General features: G+C 42.7%; 1 protein-coding gene across 2 annotated transcripts in view; it reads left to right on the top strand.

Moving 5' to 3' along the window:
- The window catches only part of ALDH18A1 (aldehyde dehydrogenase 18 family member A1), a 47,201-nt gene extending 26,323 nt beyond the window's left edge, over positions 1-20,878 (top strand). For both annotated transcript variants that reach the window (XM_005671336.4, XM_001927529.7), the window contains exons 12-18: positions 1,866-2,086; positions 4,417-4,554; positions 13,378-13,573; positions 13,675-13,796; positions 15,910-16,096; positions 17,102-17,197; positions 19,807-20,878. In XM_005671336.4, the coding sequence (XP_005671393.1) occupies positions 1,866-2,086; positions 4,417-4,554; positions 13,378-13,573; positions 13,675-13,796; positions 15,910-16,096; positions 17,102-17,197; positions 19,807-19,988 (1,142 nt within the window). In that variant the 3' untranslated portion in view covers positions 19,989-20,878. The remainder of the gene's footprint in view (positions 1-1,865; positions 2,087-4,416; positions 4,555-13,377; positions 13,574-13,674; positions 13,797-15,909; positions 16,097-17,101; positions 17,198-19,806) is intronic.
- Positions 20,879-21,488: the final 610 nt, after the last annotated feature.

Genomic DNA, 21,488 nt, shown 5'->3' with positions numbered 1-21,488 from the left:
TTCTTTCCTGAAAACGTTTTTGAGACATTGCCTTGGAACTTCCTTTAGACTTTGCATTTGATCTTTTGAATTTTCGCAGTACTGAAAAGCCACAAAATAAATTTTCAGAAATGGAAGAAATCTTTATTGACATCTTTTCCAGTTCACTAAAGTAAAAGAATTAAGACCCACAGGTGTTAAAGCTGTTGCTTAAGGTCACACACCTAGTTATTGCCAGAACTCTGACCTCTGATCCCAGTTACCTCTCTCTGGGAATCCATGAGGACACACATGGCTCTAGAACAAAGTCTTGAGTATACATGAGCATGGTAATTGCCTTTGATTCCATGAGCCCATTTCAGGAAATCTATACCAAGAAAAGATTGCAAGAGGAGAAAACAGCTCTGTATGTAAAGATTCTTTGAGCAAGATTATCCTATTGAAAACTAGAAACAACCTGAGTGTCTGATTAACATAAGTGCGGTCATGTTCATTAAACTTTATCAACTCAATGGAATATTTAATAGTACTTAAAATAATTTTTGCAACATGGAAGATTTGCATGCATTAGGAGGTAAAAAACCAGAGTATAACATTAAACATGCACTATAATTAAAATTTTATTTTTAGCGCATGGGAGAAGTGGAGAAAATCAGTTAAATTGATATGTATCTATATCTATCTGTGTGTATATATATATATATATATATTTTTTTTTTTTGGTCTTTTGTCTTTTTAGGGCTGCACCCATGGCATACAGAGGTTCCCAGGCTAGGGATCTAGATAGAGCTACAGGGACCGGCCTACACCACAGCCACAGCAATGCTAAATACAAACTGCATCTGCAACCTACACCATAGCTTATGGCATCGCTGGATCCTTAACCCACTGAGCGAGGCCAGGGATCTAACCTGAAACCTCATGGTTCCTAGTCGGATTCGTTTCCACTGTGCCACAACAGGAACTCCTGATATAATTTGTTGAGAAAATGATTGTGTATATTTTTCCTAATATAGGGTTGGTTCCTCCCCTCCAAAGTAGAAATCTTTTTATTATTTTATCATGGTGGTTATGACTATAAAAAAGAAGGGGAAATTTTTCATAATCTCATTCAACATGAACCTTAGTTATGATTTGTGATGTGTGATTCCAAATGATTTTCCTGAGTGTATCTACCTGTACAGGTGTATATATGAGTGTGTGCGTTTGTAGAGAGAGAGATAATCATACCATGCATACACAGTTAAATTTTAAGAAAAATTCTATATGTAAACCTGCCGTAATTCTCTGTTTTTATTTAAAAAGAAAACATCTTTATTGCTTCCAATTATAAAAGTAATTCACTCATTATAAAAAGTTAAAATAACTCAGAAAGGTAGGCAGAGATCGTCACTGTTTCTGATGTTTTCTGGTATCTCCCTGTGCTCATGTATTCACAGTGTGAGATGGGATCATGGCATTCCTACTTTTATAGTTTCGCCTTGTTCACAAACTATATCCTGGACCGCTTTTCATATTGGTAAATATAGATATTTATTTATAATAACTGCATTGTTGCCCATTGTCTGAATCTATAGGTAGAATGCAGTTTCCCACTTTTATAAAAATGCCATGCTGAGTATCTACTACATGTAAGTTTGCTCATGCAAATGGTAAGTTTCTGAAACTGAAATTACTGGCATAAAGGGTGTGGGTGTCCACACCTTCACATGATGATGTCTGCTGCCAAACTGCCCTTTCTCAGAAAGGCGATATGAATGGATTATTGTCTCCCCAAGACTCCCTAAGTTCTGTGTCTGTTCCTGACACTGTGCCGCATGTTCAATAAAACAGCCGTAGCCTGCCCAGATTTCCTGCTTCATCATGTATCCTTCCTGCCTCTTCAGGAAGACTTGCAGCTCCTCTGCTGAAACGTTTGAGCCTATCCACGTCTAAACTGAACAGCCTGGCCATCGGTCTGCGGCAGATTGCAGCCTCCTCACAGGACAGCGTGGGGCGGGTTTTGCGCCGGACCCGAATTGCCAAAAACTTGGAACTAGAACAAGTGACTGTCCCAATTGGAGTGTTACTGGTCATCTTTGAGTCTCGCCCTGACTGCCTACCTCAGGTGTGTGACTAACTCCTGCCATTGGGCTGGGGGAATTGGAGGAAGTGCATCTTTTCAGGACTCGAGATAAACCACCCAAAGATATCTTTCTTTCTTCTTTCCCTTCCATCCTCTCTCCCTGCCTCCTTCCCTCCCTTTCCTCCCCAGATATAATTTTTGAGACTTTATTCTCAGGTTGCTCTCAAGGCATTTTATGTTTTTTATTCTTCCAATAATTCTAAAGTAGGTAATTCATGTGTCCATTTTACAGTTGAAGAAACTGAAGCTTACTGAAGTTAATATTCCTGTGACATTTGTAAGGATGGGGCTGGGCCTTGAGCCCAGATGAACCTCCTGTGTCATGATGCAGGAGCACATTTCCGTATGTCCTCGCTCGCTGGAGCACTTTGTTCCCTGGCCACTGGGTCCCCGCTAGCCTACTATAGGCTCATTCATCTAACAGCTGGCTTCATCCATGTGAAAAAGACACATTTATTATCAGTGTCACAGATGGCTTCTTGTAGGTACATCTCTTAGGAAAAAGAACTTTTATTAATTGATGGAAACTAGTGTGCAACTCCCTTTAAGGAATCTAACAAATCACAGGCTAATGTGAAGAAACCATGTGGCAAACGGCTTGCCAGGCAGCCCTGCTGTGAAATATAAGGTGCCGTTAGAGGTTACCTTGCTCATTGCCCTAAACTCTCTTCTGGGAATCTGGAACCGGTTCTCTGCTGGACTGTCCATTAGGATGATAGCAGCTCTTTCTTTGCACTAGCCCCAAAGTCTCAAAGAGAGATTCCCTGTTTTAAAACAAACTGAAAACCAGTACCTCTTTAGGGCATGGGTGACAATGGGAGTTTCATATGCTTCGTGGAGGCTACTGCCTGACATGACCTAAGACCAGCTGGTCCACCAAGGGACTCCCATACTATTGGGGTCTGTCCTCAGCCCCTGGATAGTGCTGTCACACTGCCTCCTTCTGGCCACATATTTGTCTCAGAGAAGCCTCAGAGATACTGTACAACTCCTCTCATCTGGTAGAAGTGGCTCCTGAGTCTCTCTTCAGGCTGTGTCTGTGAAATTTCTCTGCTACCTTTCATCCATACTAGCAAATAGTTCACAAGGAAAAAAGTTTCTTTTTTAGGCCATTACAGCCGAGGTTTCTCACCTGGGATCTTAACCTTGGATGGCATCACAGAATCCATGAATCCTAAAAGTTATGTGCAGAATGCTGTGTGTTTGTGCATTTATCTGGGAAACCTTTACATAATTTTTGCAAGGGGCTCATGAGCAACAGAAATGAAGGATTGAGAACTATTAATCTGGAGATTAACATTTTCAAGCAAGTTTTTTTAGTAAAAAGTTTCTTTGGTTGTGTTACAAAAAGATTTTTGTTCATCCCAAGAGCATTTAGAAAGTTCATCTTCAGGCCTTGGATGATCAGGCCAGTGTCATGATTCTTTGCTGTAAGAGGGCAACTAACCCTCCTCCTGGGTGATCTGCTCCTTCCTCCCAAGACAGGTTTGTGCTTCTTCCCAGCGGTCTCTGCCACAGCTGTCCAGGGGCTGGCAGCTCTGGTCCTTCCAGGTTTCACACTAGGCATTGGAGCTCTAAAACAGTGACAGGGCCAGGGTAGGATGTGGCCAGAGATCCTGTCCAGCCTCAGCCTGAGTCAGGGGGCCACTATGGCCAGAGGAGTGAAGGACCCATGTGACCCTAGCCACTTAACTCAGGTTACTCTGTAATGGTGCTAAGGAAGCTGTACAGTATAGTTCTTAAGATCTGGTGCTTTGGCTCTGAAGTTAAGGATCGCAGCCCTTCCATTTATAAGCTGTGTGATTCAGGGGAATCACCAATTTCTCTGGGCATCATTGTCCTTATTCATAAAGCAAGGGAGGAGTTCCCTTCGTGGCTCAGTGGTTAACCAACCTGACTAGGATCCATAAGGTTGTGGGTTCGATCCTTGGCCTGTCTCAATGGGTTAAGGATCCAGCGTTGCTGTGAGCTGTGGTTGTAGGTCGCAGATGCAGCTCGGATCCCATGTTTCTGTGGCTGTTGTGTACACCAGCAGCTACAGCTCCAATTTGACCCTTAGTCTGGGAAGCTCCATATGCCTTGGGTGCAGCCCTAAAAAGCAAAAAACAAAACAAAAGAAAACAAAAAACCATAAAGCAAGGGGTAAAATAGGTACTTAATTTACTGGAATATTGTGAAGATTAAATATAGGAGGCCTTACAAAGTGATTAACACAGTGCTTGGCACAGAGAATGTGCTTAGTGAGTGCTAATGTTACCATTACTCTTAACTGCTTTTTGTTTTGGTTCACTGCTCTCTTCTTTGATCTGTAGGTGGCAGCCTTGGCTATTGCAAGTGGTAATGGCTTGTTACTCAAAGGAGGGAAGGAGGCTTCACACAGCAACCGGATTCTTCATCTCCTGACACAGGAGGCCCTCTCCATCCATGGAGTCAAGGAGGCTGTACAGCTGGTAGGTCCCTGGGAATGAGCCAAGTTAGGCCCAGAGGAACCAGGTCAGGCCTTTGGGTGTTTGAAGCAAAGTGAATGCCACATAAGGTCAAGCTGCTTGTACAGACAGGATGGATTGGAGCAGCAGCAGGTCCTGTGTGCCTGCTGACTTTGGAAACTCCAAGGGCTGCCTTGGCCCAGATGGACCTTGAGTGGCTCAGGAAGTCCTCTCTCATACAGCTGGTGTCCTGGCATCATTGACTTACAACAACAACTTTTAGCCCTTTATTCTTTAGGTCACAGGTAGCAGTGTGAAGCCTGGGTTCTATTTACTGGCAGTGATTTAGGCCAAGTCAGAAAAAGTACATTTTCTGAAGGTTTGTCGTAAACCATCATGCAGCTTGCAAGTATGAGGTCATGCTGTTATCACTGTTATGATTATGGTGATTGTTTAACCATTGTGTCAATCTCTTCTAATATCTTCCAGTGGAGATATTAGATAGTTTTATTGAGCGTCTACTATGGGAAGGGTAATTAGATAGTTTTATTGAGTACTATGGGCAAGGTACTTTCATCCACTATCTCATTTAGTCCTTATAACAGCTGTATGAAAAAATACCATTAACTATTAGGTCCATTTTGTAAATGGAGGAAAAATAAGTCACCCAAAATCACACCGTCTGTGGTAGAATTTAGGTTTGGAGCTAGACTGACTCCGGATCCTTCTCTTTTTTTCCTTGAGGCCCACTCGCAGCAACATTCCAGGATTCGTTGGTTGCTAGTAGGAATCCTGTTACGGGATTCCTGATGAGACTGGGTTATTCTCATAGCAATGTAGTGGGTAGAAAGAGCATAGACTTTAAGGGGTTCAATCGCCAACTATGACAAATCTTGGTTTAAATTGACAGGTTTCCTACTTTTTCTCCATTATATTGATAACATACATACAGTAAAGTATCCTAATCTTATGTGAACAATGCTATGATTTTGTCCATATATATACACACATACGCATGTAACCACCACGTCAAGATATGGAACATTGCCAACACCCTGAAGGCTCCCTTGTGCCTTTTTCGATTAGTATACCCCACCCCCACCACCAGATAACCACTTTTTTTCATTTTTTAAAGTTTTGTTGAAGTATAATTAACAATGTAATAATTTCTGCTATACAACAAAGTGATTCACTTATACGTATACACACATCTACTCTTTTTCAGATTCTTTTTCCTATATAGATTATCATAGAATATTGAATAGAGTTCCCTGTGCTATACAGCAGGTCTCCATTGGCCAGTCATTTCATATACTACAGTGTGCATATGCCAGTCCCAAACCCTCAGTCCCTTCTTCTCCCCCACCTGACTCCTTTGATAATCGAGTAATATTCCATTGTGTATATGTACCACATTTTCTTTATCCATTCCTCTGTGGATGGACATTTAGCTTGCTTCCATGTCTTGGCTTTTGTAAATAGTGCTGTAGTGAACATTGGGGAGCATGTATCTTTTAAAATTATGGTTTTCTCCAGATAGATGCCCAGGACTGGGATTGCTAGATCATGTGGTAGTTCTATTTTTAGTTTTCTGAAGAACCTCCGTACTGTTTTCCATAGTGGATGTACTGATTCATATTCCCAGCAACAGTGTAGTAAGGTTCCCTTTTCTCCGTACCTTCTCTGGCATGTATTGCTTGTAGACATTTTGATGATGGCCATTCTGGCTGGTGTAAGGTGGTACCTCATAGTCGTTTTGATTTGTGTTTCTCTAATAATTAACAATATTGAACATCTTTTCATGTGTTTTTTGGCCATCTATATGTCTTCTTTAGAGAAATGTCTGTTTAGATCTTCTGCCCATTTTTTGATTGGGTTGTTTGTTTTTTTGATACTGAGCTGTATGAGTTGTTTGTATATTTTGGAAATTAATCTCATCAGTCACTTGGTTTACAAATATTTTCTCCCATTCTGTGGGTTGTCTTTTTATTTTGTTTATAGTTTCCTTTGCTGTGCAGAAACTTTTAAGTGTAATTAGGTCCCTTTTTTTTTTGGTCTTTTTGTCTTTTGAGGGCCACACCTGCGGCATATGGAGGTTTCCAGGCTAGGGGTCTAATCAGAGCTACAGCTGCCGGCCTATACCACAGCCACAGCAACATGGGATCCAAGCCTAGTCTGCGACCTACACCTCAGCTCACAGCAACTCGGGATCTTTAGCACACTGAGTGAGGCTGGGGATTGAACCTGCAACTTCATAGTTCTTAGATTCGTTTCTACTGCACCACGATGGGAACTCCTAGGTCCCATTTTTTAATTTTTGTTTTTATTTTCATTATTCTAGGAGGAGGATCTGAAAAGATATTACTGTGATTTATATTAGTGTCCTACCTATGTTTCCCTCCAAGAGTCCTGTAGTATCTAGTCTTACATTTAGGTCCTTAATCCATTTTAAGTTTACTTTTGTGTATGGTGTTAGAGAGTGTTATGGACATGTAGCTGTCCAGTTTTCCCAGCACTTATTGAAGAGACTGTCTTTTTCCCATTGTATGTTTTTGCCTCCTTTGTCATAGATTAGTTGACCATAGGTGTGCATTTATTTCTGCGCTTTCTATCCTGTTCCATTGATCTATGTTTCTGTTTTTGTGCTAATATCACAGTTTTGATGACTGTAGCTTTGTAGTATAGTTTGAAGTCAGGGAGCCTCCAGCTCCATTTTTCTTTCTCAGGATTGCTTTGGCTATTCAAGGTCTTTTGTGTTTCCATAGAAATTTTAGTTCTGTGAAAAACACCATTGGTAATTTGATAGGAATTGTGTTGAATCTGTAGATTTTCTTGGGTAGTATAGTCATTTTGACAAAATTGATTCTTCCAGTCCCAAAGCATGGTATATCTTTCAATATATTTGTATCATCTTTGATTTCTTTCATCAGCATCTTATAATTCTCAGAATATAGGTCTTTTGTCTCTACGTAGGTTTATTCCTAGGTATTTAATTTTTTTTTTTATGCAATGGTAAATGGGATTATTTCCTTAATTTCTTTTGGCTCTTTCATTGTTAGTGTATAGGAATGCAAAAGATTTCTGTGTATTAGTTTTGTACCCTGCAACTTTACCAAATTCACTGATGTGCTCTAATAGTTTTCTGAAAACATCTTTAGGATTTTCTATGTATAGTGTCTTGTTATCTACAAACAGCAACAGTTTTACTTCTTCTTTTCCAATTTAGATTCCTTTTCTTTATTTTTCCTCTCTGATTGGCATGGTTTGGATTTCCAAAACTATGCTGAATAAGTGATCAGAGTGGACATCCTTCTCTTGTTCCTGATCTTAGTGGAAATGCCTTCAGCTCTTCACCATTGAGAATGATGTTAGCTGTAGGTTTGTCATATATAGCTTTTATTAGGTTGAGATAGGTTCCCTCTATGCCCACTTTCTGTAGGGTTTTTATCATAAATGATTGTTAGATTTTGTCAAAGCTTTTTCTGCCTCTGTTGAGATGATCATGTGGGTTTTATTCTTTGTTAAAATGGTGTATCACATGACTGATTTGTGACTGTTGAAAAATTCTTGCATCCCTAGAATAAATCCCTCTTGGTCGTGGTGTATGATTCTTTTAATGTATTGTTGGATTCAGTTTGCTAGTATTTTGTTGAGGATTTTTGCATCTATGTTCATCAGTGATACTGGCCTGTAATTTTCTCTTTTGGTGGTATCTTTGTCTGGTTTGGGTATCAGGGTGATAGCAGCTTCATAGAATGAGTTTGGGAATGTTCCTTCCTCAGTTTTTTGGAAAAGTTTCAGAAGGATGAGTGTTAACTCGTCACTAAATGTTTGATAGAATTTACCTGTGAAGCATCCAGTCCTGGACTTTTGTTTTTTGGGAGGTTTTTTTGTTTCCTGGTTTTTTTAAATCACAGATTCAGTACTTATGGATGGTCTGTTCATCTCTTCTGTTTCTTCCTGGTTCAGTCTTTGAAGGTTGTACCTAACTAAGAATTTGTCCATTTCTTCTAGGATGTCCATTTTATTGGCATGTAGCTGCTTATAGTAGTTTCTTATGATCCTTTCTATTTCTATGATGTCTGTAGTAACTTCTCCTTTTTCATTTATAATTTTATTGCTTTGAGCCCTCTCTTTTTTTCACGATGAGTCTGGCTAACAGTTTATCAATTTTGTTGATCTTTTCAAAAAACCAGCTTTTAGTTTCATTGGTCTTTTCTACTGTTTTTTGCATTTTAATTTCATTTATTTCTGCTCTGATCTTTATGATTTCTTTCCTTCTACTCACTTTGGGTTTTGTTTGTTTGTTCTTTCTCTAGTAACTTTAGGTGTAAGGTTAGGTTGTTTGAGATTTTTCTTATTTCCTGGGGTAGGCTCGTATTGCTATGAACTTCCCTCTTAGAGCTGTGTTTGCCTCATCCTGTAGGTTTTGGATAATTGTGTTTTCATTTTTATTTGTCTCTAGATATTTGCTTTCCTCTTTGGTTTCTTCAGTGATCCATTGGTTGTTTAGTTAGTTTCCCCATGTTTGTGTTTTCTGCCGTTTTTTTCTCATCGTTGATTTCTAGTCTTGTAGCGTTGTTAGAAAAAATTCTTAATAAGATTCCAGTTTTTTTGTTGTTTGTTTTTTTGTCTTTTTGCCATTTCTTGGGCCACTCCCACGGCATGTGGAGCTTCCAAGGCTAGGGGTCTAATCGGAGCTGTAGCCACCGGCCTATGTCAGAGCCATAGCAACATGGGATCCGAGCCATGTCTGCAACCTACACCACAGCTCACAGCAACACCGGATCATCAACCCACTGAGCAAGGCCAGGGATTGAACCTGCATCCTCGTGGTTCCTAGTCGGATTCATTAACCACTGCTCCAAGATTCTCATTTTTTTAAATTGATGGAGGCTTGACTTGTGTCCCTGAATGTGGTATATCCTAGAGAATGCTCCATGTGTGCTTGAGAAGAATGTGTATTCTGCTGCTTTCAGATGGAATGTTCTGTAAACATGTATTAAGTTCATCTGGTCTAATGCATCATTTCAGGAGTGTTTCTTTGTTGATTTTCTGTCTGATGATCTGTCAGTTGCTGTAACTGGGCTGTTAAAGCCCCCACTATAATTGTGTTATTGTCGATTTCTCCTTTTATGGCTGTTAGCAGTTGCCTATATTGAGGTACTTCTATGTTGGGTGCATATATGTTTACAATTAGTATATCTTCCTTTTGGATTGATCCTTTGATCTTTATGTGATCTCCTTCTTTGTCTCTTGTAACCATCTTTAAAGTTTATTTTGTCTAATATGAGAGTTGCTACTCCAGCTTGCTTTTGATTTCCGTTTGCATGGAATATCTTCTTCCATCCTCTCACTTTCAGTTTGTATGTACCTAGAATTGAAGTGGGTGTCTTATATAAACAATATACACACACACGGCTCTTTTTTATTACCATTTGTTAATTGTTTTGGATTTCTTCTTGTTGGTGTTTTTCCTTCCCTTCTTCTTTGTTCTCTTCTCTTGTGGTTTGATGATTATCTTTAGAGTTGTGTTTGGATTGCTTTTTCTTTCTTTTTTTTAATCTATTTTTTTTCTTTTTTTTCATTTTTTAAGTGAGAATTGCAACTTTTTAATTTTTATTTATTCATATTATTTATTCATTTGCTTTTTAGGGCTGTACCCGCAGCATATGGAGGTTCCCAGGCTAGGGATCAAATCAGAGCTACAGCTGCCAGCCTATGCCACAGCCATAGCAACACAGGATCCAAGCCATGTCTGCGACCCACAGCTCAGGGCAACACCAGATCCTTAACCCACTGAGCGAGGCCAGGGATTGAACCCTTAACCTCATGGTTCCTAGTCAGATTTGTTTCCACTCTGCCATGACAGGAACTCTGGATTGCTTTTTCTTACTTGTGTTGTAGCTATTGTAGATTTTTGGTTTGTGGTTATCACGAGGTTTTAATACTGGAGTCTGTATATTTGTACAAGATTGTTTTAAATTGCTGGTCTTTTAATTACAAATGCTTATCTCCAGTATCCTGCATTTATACCCTCCTTTTCTCACAGTAGCTGGTTTTGATATTATATTTGTGTGTGGATGATTTCCTACCTTTACTATATGTTTGCCTTTACTGGTGAGCTTTCTTATTTGTAATCTTTCTAGTTGTGGCCTTTTCTTTTTTGCCTAGAGAAGTTCCTTTAGTGTTTCTTGTAAAGCTGGTTTGGTCATGCTGAATTCTCACTTTTGCTTGTCTGTAAAGCTTTTGATTTCTCCTTCAAATCTGAATGAGAGCCTTGCTGGGTAAGGTATTCTTGTTTGTAGGTTTTTTGTTTCACCGTTTTAAATGTATTGTCCCACTCTCTTCTGGGCTGCAGAGTTTCTGCTGGAAAATAGGCTGATAACCTTGTCAGGGTTTCCTTGTGTGCTATTGCATTTACTTAGCTGCTTTCAGTATTTTCTTTGTCTTTAATTTTGGTCAGTTTGATTAATAAGTGTCTTGTGGTGTTCCTCCTTGGATTTATTCTATATGGTATTCATTGTGCTTTCTGGATTTGAGTAAGTGATTCCTTTCCCATGTCAGGGAAGTTTTCGGCTATTATCTCTTCAAATATTTTCTCTGGCCCTTTCTCTTTACTCCTTCTGGCACCCTTATAATGCAAAAGTTGGTGTGTTTAATGTTTCCCAGAGTTCTCTTAGACTGTCCTCATTTCTTTTCATCCCTCTTTCTTTATTCTATTCCATGTCAGTGATTTCCACCAGTCTGTCTTCAACCTCAGTTATTCATTCTTCAGCCTGTATATTCTGCTCTTGGTTCCTCCTAGTGAGTTTCTCATTTCAGTTATTGTGTTGTTCATCCCTCCTTGTTAATTCCCTAAATCTTCTGTTTCTTTGTTAAATGTTTGTTTTAATTTATTGATCTTGCCCTCCAGTTTTCTTCAAGATCTTAGATCTTCCTTACTGTCATTACTCTAAAGTCTTTTTCATGTAGGTTGCTTATCTCCCATTTCACTTAGCTGTTGTTCTGGGGTTTTTTCCCTTGTTCCTTCATCTGGCTCATATCTGCTGTTTCATTTTATTTAGCTTTCTGCATGGACTCCTTTTTGCAGCCTACAGGATTGTAGCCTCTCTTGCTTCTGGTGTCTGCCCCCTTGTGGTTGAAGTTGATATAGGGACTCATGGCAGGCTTCCTGATGGGAGGAACTGGTGCCTGTCCACTGGTAGGTGAGGCTGAGTCTTGTCCATATGTTGGGTGGGGCTTTGTCTCTGCATGTGATTAGAGGCAGCTCTGTGCCTTGGAGGACTTTAGGCAGCCTGTTTGCTGATGGGTGGGGCTGTGTTCCCACCCTGTTTGTTTAGCCTGGGGCTCCTCAGCCCTGGTGGGCGGGACCTGATTTTTCCAAAATGGCAGCCTCTGGGGCGCTTACAGGGATGATTATTCCCTGGGACCTCTGCCTCCAATGTCCTGCCCCCATAGTGAACTACAGTTAACTCCTGCTTTTCCAGGAGAACCTCCAAGACCCAACCATCTGACCCACATTCTCATGGAGTCCCTGCTTTGCCCTGAGACCCAGTGAATGTGAAATCCTGTGTGCGCCCTCCAAGACTGGAGTCTCTCCCCCAGTTCTCTGGAGTTACTGTGCTCAAGCCCCACTGGTCCTGAATACCACATGCTCCAGGGGCTCTTCCTCCAATGCTAGACCCCCAGGCTGGGGAACCTGTTGTGGGTTTTGGAACTCTCACTCCTGTGGGAAAGCCTCCATGATATAGTTGTTTTCTGGTGTGTAGGTTACCTACCTGGCTGTTATGGGATTGCTTATATTATAAAAACACTCCTCCTACCATCTCACTGTGGCTTCTTTTATGTCCTGGGTGTAAGATAACTTTTTTGGTAGCTTCTAGTCTCTTTTGTTGATGGTTGTTCAGCAGTTAGTTGTAATTTTGGTATTTTCGTGAGAGGTGAGCTCGAGTCCTACTCCACCATCTTGTCTCTGAATATCAGTAACCATTTTTTTTTTACTTCTTTCACATTATTTCTTTTGCCTGCTCTTGAACTTCACATAAATGAATTCATACAAAACGTACTCTATCATGCTGTATTTCTTCTGTTTTGTTATGTCCATAGGACTCATTCATAATGTTGCATCTAGCAGTATTCTGTTTTCTATTGCCATGTGGTTTTCCATTTACATGCATGTACGACCGCTTATCCTTTCTTCTCTTGATGGACATTTGGGTTTATTCCAGTTTGGAGCTATGCAGATTAAAGTTGCCATGAACCTTCTTATACATATATTTGTATTTCTATTATTAGTAATATGACAGTATAAATATCAAGAGGAAGAAAAAAAGTGCCCATAATCTCACTGTCCTAACACAAGCACTTTAGTCAATCTGGCCAGCAAAGTCGTGGAGAACCATGACTCCCTAGCAAGACCTGACATGTCATTAAGGTTGTCACTGGAGAGCCAATGGGGCAGCCACTTCCTTTTGTAATCCTCATAGCCTGGCATGCTCTGTTCCTCCTTGACCTTCCAGAGATAGCACTTTGTACCTCTTCTGGCATTTTAAAAATGACTAGTCCTGTCCTAGTCTTGTCTTCCCTACTAGACGTGAGCTCTGTCCTGCTTGTTTTGTAGTGCAGAGCACAGCACTTAATATAGGGTTTGATAAGCATTTGTTGGATACCTTTTAAGTTCCCATGATCAGGAACTTAGTCTTGTTTTTGGAATAAGTTTTCACAGTACCAGACTTAGTTCTCAAGAGGTACAGACATTTGTCAGTAAAAGGGATTCTGCTGCGTCCATATTTTGTATGGTCAGAAGATGTTACCTCTTTATCTTTTTCTTGTCTGCCTCTTCAGGTGAATACCAGAGAAGAAGTGGAAGACCTTTGCCGCCTAGACAAAATGATAGATCTCATCATCCCACGTGGCTCTTCCCAGCTGGTCAGAGACATCCAGAAAGCTGCTAAGGGCATTCCAGTGATGGGGCACAGTGAAGGGATCTGCCACATGTATGTGGATTCAGAGGCTAGTGTCGACAAGGCCACCAGACTAGGTGAGCTTGATGGGGTCCCCTGTTTTATGCAGGTAAAATATTTGTCACGACCTCAGTGACTCTGGATCATGTAATAGAAACAATTCTTTATCCTCTTTCAGTCAGAGACTCTAAATGTGAATATCCAGCCGCCTGTAATGCTTTGGAGACCCTCTTAATCCACCGAGATCTGCTGAGAACACCATTGTTTGACCAGATCATTGACATGCTGAGAGTGGAACAGGTAGGGCAAGTCCCTCACTTCTGAATCTTTCCTTCCGAGATTTAGAAGCCTGTGGGATTAGACTGGGAGCAGCTGGCATACCATTTAAGGCAATTTGAGAAGCAATGTTTTTGAGCATCTGCCATGTACAAAGTTCTGTGCTGAGTACACAGAATGAGTTAAGACATGCCTGTGTTTCTGACAGCCTAGTAGATGGAGAAGACCCATATACAAATAGCTTCGTTCCGAAGGGAAGTGTGTTCAGTGCTAAGAGGGTTCAAAGGTAAGGCAGATGCCATGACTGCCCATTGAATGGACTCTTTCCTGCAACCCTTACCCAGACAACATAAAATTTATGTTTGGATTTGATTTGAAAAGATTGTGCAGAAATTTTTCAAACCAAAAATTTTATACATCTATCTCTCCACAAATGTCTTCAATTACCAATATTAATGTACTGACTAATATAGTGATATTTGGGAGTGAGCAATCTGTGTAATATTCTCTCTGGATTATTTTCATACCATGTCATTAAGGTTGTAAATAACCAATGCTAGTAAGTTTCAAATAGGTTAATCCTAAATTCCTAATTGTAAGGAAATAGATGCTCCCCAGAGAAAAATGGACTTTTTTTTTTTTTGGCCATGACTACTACATGCAGAAGTTTCTGGGCTAGGGATCAAACCTGCACCACAGCAGCGACAGTACCAGATCCTTAACTCACTAGACCACCAGGAAACTCCAGAAATGGATAATCTTAAATTTTCTGTCAGGATGCACTTAAGCTTTAATATCTGATTTCATGGTGCTCTTTTAGAATGATGTAAACTAGCACAGTAGTAGAGAAAGTGACTGCTGGCTTTGGTTGCTTTGACCCCGAGCATGTGTCTCTTCCCTTTCATCCCTCTGCTGGAAACCGAAGGATTCAGCCAGTTTATAAATGTGGCATGGTCCCAGTGAGAACCCGAAAGGACAGTTTTGAAAATGAAAATGTACCCTACAAATGACAGGGGAGTTAGATTACATTTGGGGCCTGACTTGACACAAGTGGCCTATTTGAGCACTTGTGTATATGCCAAGTGCCAGGCTGGACTGGACTCAATAAGACAGGAGAAAAGCTCTCCTTTATCCAGGAGTAAAACCCCCAGTCCTGATTCAGACAAACCCACGATATCCTCATTCGTGCTAAGGATTGCCTTGAAATTCCTCGAGTCACAGTGAGCCAGTATGTGTACTCATGCAGCACCTTATAGTGCAGGAAGTAAACCAGAGCACAACTTGCAGAGGGCTGGGGTTCTGGCCCCTGAACAACGTAGTTGGATCCAGGCCTGGAGGAAGTGGGATCCCAGCTAGGAAACCACACAGAGCCTCAGGAGCAGTAAGGACAGGACAAACACCACTTGCCCTGATGTGAGCTAAGGCAAGAGCTTGGTCCCAAGGAATCAAGGCATGAACACCACCCTGTGGAGGTCTCAGAGGACAAGGCCTAAGTGGGATCATACTTGTGACTGGGGTTCTCAGTGACCAACTTCAGGAGCTTATAGTTCCTCCAGCCAGGAGCAGGATTAGCCCAGTCTGGACCTGAGCTGAACCTAGAGATGGGGCCAGACAGAGGTGTAAGTCAAAGATGTAACTATAAACTGTGGTTACCAGCCAAGTACCATTTCCCTCTAAAGTACACCTAGGATTTTTCCAGGGTGAAGGGAGTAGAAGTGCGTTGGTGATGTCTCCCTTTTTCCACCTGATCCAGTGCCGAAGTCCCACATGCAGGGAGTGGGATTTTTATAGTCATGTGTTCATTTTAGTAAAATGCCAGCAGTCAAGGGCTTATGTCGCTAGCCTGTTAAATGCCTTGCACATTCTTCACATTCGAGAGCTTCCTGTTTAAATCCCTGCTCCAGTTTTACTGGGGGCCCATTGCTGGCAAGTGGCCGTCAGCATTTTCCAAAGCGGAACATCCTAGGGGGTAGGGGCTGCCTCTAAAAGGAAACAGAAACTAGTTTAGTTTCCAGGCACAGGAGCCCCAGGCTCATTGTCTTCAGGCTTGTCTTGCTCTGGATCTCAGAAGGAGGAGTATGCACTTACATGTTTCTACTGTGTTTATGTTGTTGCCCCCAAACTTCCTCTGTTCCAGGTGAAGATTCATGCAGGCCCAAAGTTCGCCTCCTATCTGACCTTCAGCCCCTCTGAAGTGAAGTCTCTCCGAACTGAGTACGGGGACCTGGAACTGTGCATAGAAGTGGTGGACAGCGTGCAGGAGGCCATCGACCACATCCACAAGTACGGCAGCTCCCACACAGATGTCATCGTCACAGAGAACGGTCAGTGTGCAGAGGCTTCAGCACACGGGGTCTGCTTCTTCTGCCTTGATTTCCAAGGCAGCTCTGCTCTTCTCAGCCCCTCTTGGCCTGCAGGAAAACAAAATATCAGTGAACTGATGGTGATAACATATTGGTAGCATTTGCTGGTTTGCTGAGTGCTTTTACACCTGTTACCTCATTGCGTTGTCACAGTGGCCCCATGCGAGGAGGCAGGGAAGAGGTGATTAGTTCCACTTCAGACGTGGCGCCCTCTGTGTCAGAGATGTTACTATTTAATCTACACAGCAGTCTTTCCAGGCTCTTGGAATAAACCTGTTTTACAGCTGAGGAAATCAAGGCTCAGGAAGTTAAGCACAGAACCAGCTAGTTTATGGCAAAACCAGCTCTCTGTGGTCATATTTTCCCTCCACAGTGAACACTAAGAGACATGCCTGGGTGTCAGGCACTGGAGGCCCAATAAGAAAGGAAGCCAGTATAGCCCCTCAGGGAACTAAGGCAGTTTACTGGGAACTCAGACTGTCACCATTAGTGACAACAGCTAATATTTAGGCTTTGGGATGCATGCTCTATGGCTGTCCATTCATTTTACCCTACCCCCAGCTGGGTACTATCATCAGTCCCCATTGTACTCAGGCTCAGAGAGGTTCAGAGACCTGCCTACAGTCACCCAGCTGTGGGTGTGGAGTTGTATCTGAGACTTAGGCATTTGGCCCAGGCCATGTAAGTAGATAGTATAGGCAGGCCATGGCAGCACTGAAGGTAGGTATGTCTGCAAGGAGATCTGGATTCCAACCCAGTCTTTCCCAGGACCTGCTCCTTCAACAATATAACTGATGAAGCTGGTTTGCTTTCTTCCTTTTTTCGATTTTTCAAAGTCCGCATGTTTAATAGGTGGGGAAGCGCCTCAAGGACCTGGACCCTGCCCTGGTCAGGCTGTTGAGTGGCTAGAAGCAGGAATGTTCTCCACTGTCCATCCTAACTCAATTTTTTCCCTTTATGCTGCAGAAAAGACAGCAGAGTTCTTCCTCCAGCATGTGGATAGCGCCTGTGTGTTCTGGAATGCCAGCACTCGCTTCTCTGATGGCTACCGCTTTGGACTGGGTAAGGGGGAGTCCGGTTGGGGAGAAAAGAGTCCCTTATGAACCACTGTGTGGCCCGAGGAGCACAGTGAGGGTGGAGGAGACACCTGGCCTTTCTAGTCACACGCAGGTTCAGGATAATGGAGACAGACTGGGAGGTGGGCTTATGAGAGCATGGTAACCCTCCCGTGAGGTGGTACAAGATCTGCGTTTTAGGCATTTCACATGTCAAGAAGGTAAGTATTTGTATTTCCTTTTTCATAAATGAGGAAACTGAGATTCAAAGAAATGAAGTAACCTGCCCCAGGTCATACAGCTGCCACTCAGACCCAAACTTGAGCAAGTCCAGAGCCTAGGTCATTACCACCACTTGTGGCAGGCCTCAGTGTGTCTGCGTTCATGGGTTTTGACAGTTGTGCATGCCAGGGTTCCCAAGGGCAGGACAAAAGAAGGTATTGGTACCTAGGCTGGGCTGAAGTGTCAGCTGCAAAAAACAAACAGGTAAGCCCAGAGGCACAAGGTTGACTTCTAAGTCAGTATTTGGAGGAGTTCCCGTCATGACTCGGCTGTTAGCGAACCTGACTGGTATCCATGAGAATGCGGGTTTGATCCCTTGCTCAGTGGGTTAAGGATCCAGCGTTGCTGTGAGCTGTGGTGTAGGTTGTAGACTTGGTTTGGATCCCACGTTGCTGTGGCTGTGGCGTAGGCTGGTAGCTACAGCTCCGATTCGACCCCTAGCCTGGGAACCTCCATATGCCACGGGTGTTGCCCTAAAAAGAAAAATAAAATAAAAATAAATCAGGAGTTCCTGTCATGGCTCAGTGGTTAATGAATCTGACTAGGGACCATGAGGTTGTGGGTTCGATCCCTGGCCTCGCTCAGTGGGTTAAGGATCCAGCGTTGCTGTGAGCTGTGGTGTAGGTCACAGATGAGGCTCAGATCCCGAGTTGCTGTGGCTCTGGCTAGGCCAGGGCTACAGCTCGGATCAGACCCCTAGCCTGGGAACCTCCATGTGCTGAGGATGCGGCCCTAGAAAGACAAAAAGACAAAAAATAAAATAAAAATAAAAAATAAATAAATAAATAAATCAGTATATGGAACAGAAAGCTTCAGAAAGACACCCTTTCCCTTTCATCATTAGTAATGTAATCTCCACCGCCAGTAGTATTAAGAATTTTCCAGACAGTCTCTGGTTTTCAGGGGTACCATTATACAGAGCTCCAATAAGGCATTTATGGCACATCTGAGAATATTTCAACTATGTAACACACTTTAATTTCTCTGAACTTTTGAATAGATGATCTGCCTAGAGAAGTAGTTCTCACTGAAATGCTAAAGGTTATTAAAGGGAATTTTGCTCAATTACTCTTAGTCATTGGACTCTTATTTTTAGCTCCATATTTCTGTTGAGGTGGGATATGATTTAATTATCACATCGCTTGCGCTGATCTTTATATTCCATGTTCTTGAAGAAAGAGCAGCATACTTATAAGAGCTGAGGTGCCCAGCTTTCAAGTGCAAGTCCAAGATGTGGGAGGAGCAAAGACCCCTCCATACTTTCCTTCACCCACTCAGAGCTAAAGCTCAGGCTCTGGTTGAGTTCCCTTCCTGTGAAATGCATTAATAACAGTGACAGGCAGTATCACTCTACTAAGTGCATCACATGCATTATCTCACTTAGTTCTACATAATGGATTCTGATATTTTCCTCCTTTTCCAAAAGGAAAAACTGAAGCAAGAGATGGTTAGGCAACATGCCAAAATTCATGCGGTCTCTACCCTCTTAAACCAGGATTTGAAGCCAGTGGTCACAGTCTCCTTGCCAGCCACTTACCCAGGCACATCCCCTCTCGAGTCCTTGCCCTTGCTCCTCTCTGCCTGCAGCTCCCCTCCCCGCCTCCCACAGCTCCCCCCTCCCAACTCTTTCTCATTGTTCAGGTGTTAGCCAAAGGCACCTCCTTAGGGAAATTCCCCCTGACCACAGTATCCAAGGTGCTGCCACCCTGCCCACAGTCTCTCTCCCAGCACCCTTCTCTGCACCCTGTCACTGCACAGAATTATTTGCTGCGCTATTCCTTGGCTCTTTTGACCATAAGAATTGCATCAATTATTTATTACTTTGTCCCCAGGGCCTAACTCAGTGCCTGTTCAGTAAGTTGTAATGAATGAGGGAACTGCCTCCACTGCACACAGTGCTTGGGAACCTTGTACGAAGCCAGACACAGGAAAAGCCCTGGTGCCTGGTGTCTGAGGCTGGAGCTGGACGGCGGGAAGTGAATAGTACCCTTTTGTGTATCCAATCTCATGAGTGTCTAGATGCTAAGCATCCTGGAGAATACCTAGAACATGTCCTTTACTGTCTCTAGTTTAAAGGATACTTAGGGAGATGGAACTTCTATGCAGTACCAAAAAGAAGCCCATGCATTGTCTTTCCTTAGAAGAAGGACCGTGATTTATAGCAAGCAGAGGACACATTTATGGGGACAGTGGAAATCAGGCTAGCACGGCAAGGATGGGTCAGAAGAGGAAGGGGAGAGGTGCCTAGTGAGAAGGAGAAGATGTAAGCCTGATAGGCTACAGGAAGCAGAGGCTAGGGGAGTGCCACATCCTCATCCCCCTGCTTTTCCACAGGAGCTGAAGTGGGAATCAGTACATCCCGAATCCACGCCCGGGGACCAGTGGGACTTGAAGGATTGCTTACTACCAAGTGGCTGCTGCGAGGGGAGGACCACGTGGTCTCAGACTTCTCAGAGCACGGAAGCTTAAAGTATCTTCACGAGAACCTCCCTGTTCCCCAGAGAAACACCAACTGAAAGCATTCAGAGGAGAGCCGGACATGTTTTGAGGGGTCTTCCCAGTTAAAATGGTCTTCTGCACCTCAGGGGATGGACCAGGCCTTCTTGTCTCCTGCTTCCTGGAAGGGTCTCCTGTTGGAACGTGCACCTTGATGCTTCTGGGCTCTATGGCAACATCAGCCTGGGCCAAAGACTCCGTTCCAGCTTACCCTTTTCTTTCTTTCTTCCTTCTTTCCTTCCTTTCTCTCTCTTTTTCTTCCTCTCTCTCTTTCTTTCTAAGTTAGATAACAGTCGCTGTAGTTAGGGACTTTGCTTAATTGCTACGGATGGGGACTTTGCCTCACATAGTGTAATTCCCTTCAGTGATAGAAACAGAAAGGTGCCATTTCCCCACATAAAAGGCAGTGGAAAATCATGGTTGCTTTTTACCTTTTATCGCCTCAATGAGGTAAAGTCTCCCTTGGCATTTGGTAGTTACAAGAGCCAGTCACACCTAATAAGTCTTTCCATGTTTCATTTCTTTCATACTCCTAGTCATCTTCAAAAAGGAAAGATTTGGAACTTAGAAGAGAGACAGCTCTTCTTTTTAGCATTCTCATCATAAGCAATCACAAAAAGGACTAAATCATTTGCACTGGGAAGATTGACATTTTGTATTTATTGGAGTAAATATAAGTAAACTCTCTGGATCCAGGGGCTTGCCACTACCTGGACACAGTTGGAACCCAGAGCTGCAGATAGGAGGTACAAGTTTCAGGATGAAGTACCTGCAGCCATTGTGCTTGAAATTTTTTTACGAATTATTTTGTCATCCTTTCCTTTCCCAAAAAAAAACAAAAATTAGAGGATTATTTTAATACTTTGGATTCTTCCCTCCTTTTTGAGAAATAAAGTTCTTATGAAAAGCCTCTGTGCTCTGGTTCAAGTTTTCTCCCTCACTGTGGCCCTCACCCTGCTCTTACACAGTCTCTTCTCTGGAAATTGACTGGGGAGAGAGGCCTCTGGAGAGAGGCCACCTGGAGAGAGGCCAGGTGTCAGTGGAAGTAGCACAGGCAGACCCCCAGGGGAGGAACTCAGACTGAGAGGAAAGGAAAGCATGAGATGAAGCCCCTAGACCTCAAGGACTGAAAACACGGTGATGGTCTGAAGGTGGTGGATGTGAATGACACGAGCGTGCTCTCCATGTGCCAGATCCACGCGTTGTCCACTTGGAAGGCTGTAGCCCCTCCTGGCATCCGTAGTTCACTGTGGGTAATCCTGCCAGCCCCATTGCCTCAGGATCGCCTGCTTCATTGACAGCTCTAAGCCCTCCATCCGTCCTCCATCGAGCTCCTGTTTTTAAGGTTCTTGGTGCCTGACAGTCTGCAATTGGAAGATTTCTTGTCTCATGGGGGCCCTCCCAGAGAAATGAGCACTTGCTTACATGTTTCTTCTTATCCTCTTGAGGATGTTTTATGAACACAAGAATTATGGTGTCGTGTGCAGCATGTTCCCAGGCTGGCTCCAGACTCTACCTCT

Source organism: Sus scrofa, chromosome 14 (assembly GCF_054392235.1).
Source record: "Sus scrofa isolate SSC_HxYL_T2T_F1_AM1 chromosome 14, Sscrofa_HxYL_maternal_Yorkshire_Landrace_v2.0, whole genome shotgun sequence".
Lineage (NCBI taxonomy): Eukaryota > Metazoa > Chordata > Mammalia > Artiodactyla > Suidae > Sus > Sus scrofa.
Note: the sequence above shows the minus strand (reverse complement) of the source record. Positions and strands in the feature narration are given on the sequence as shown.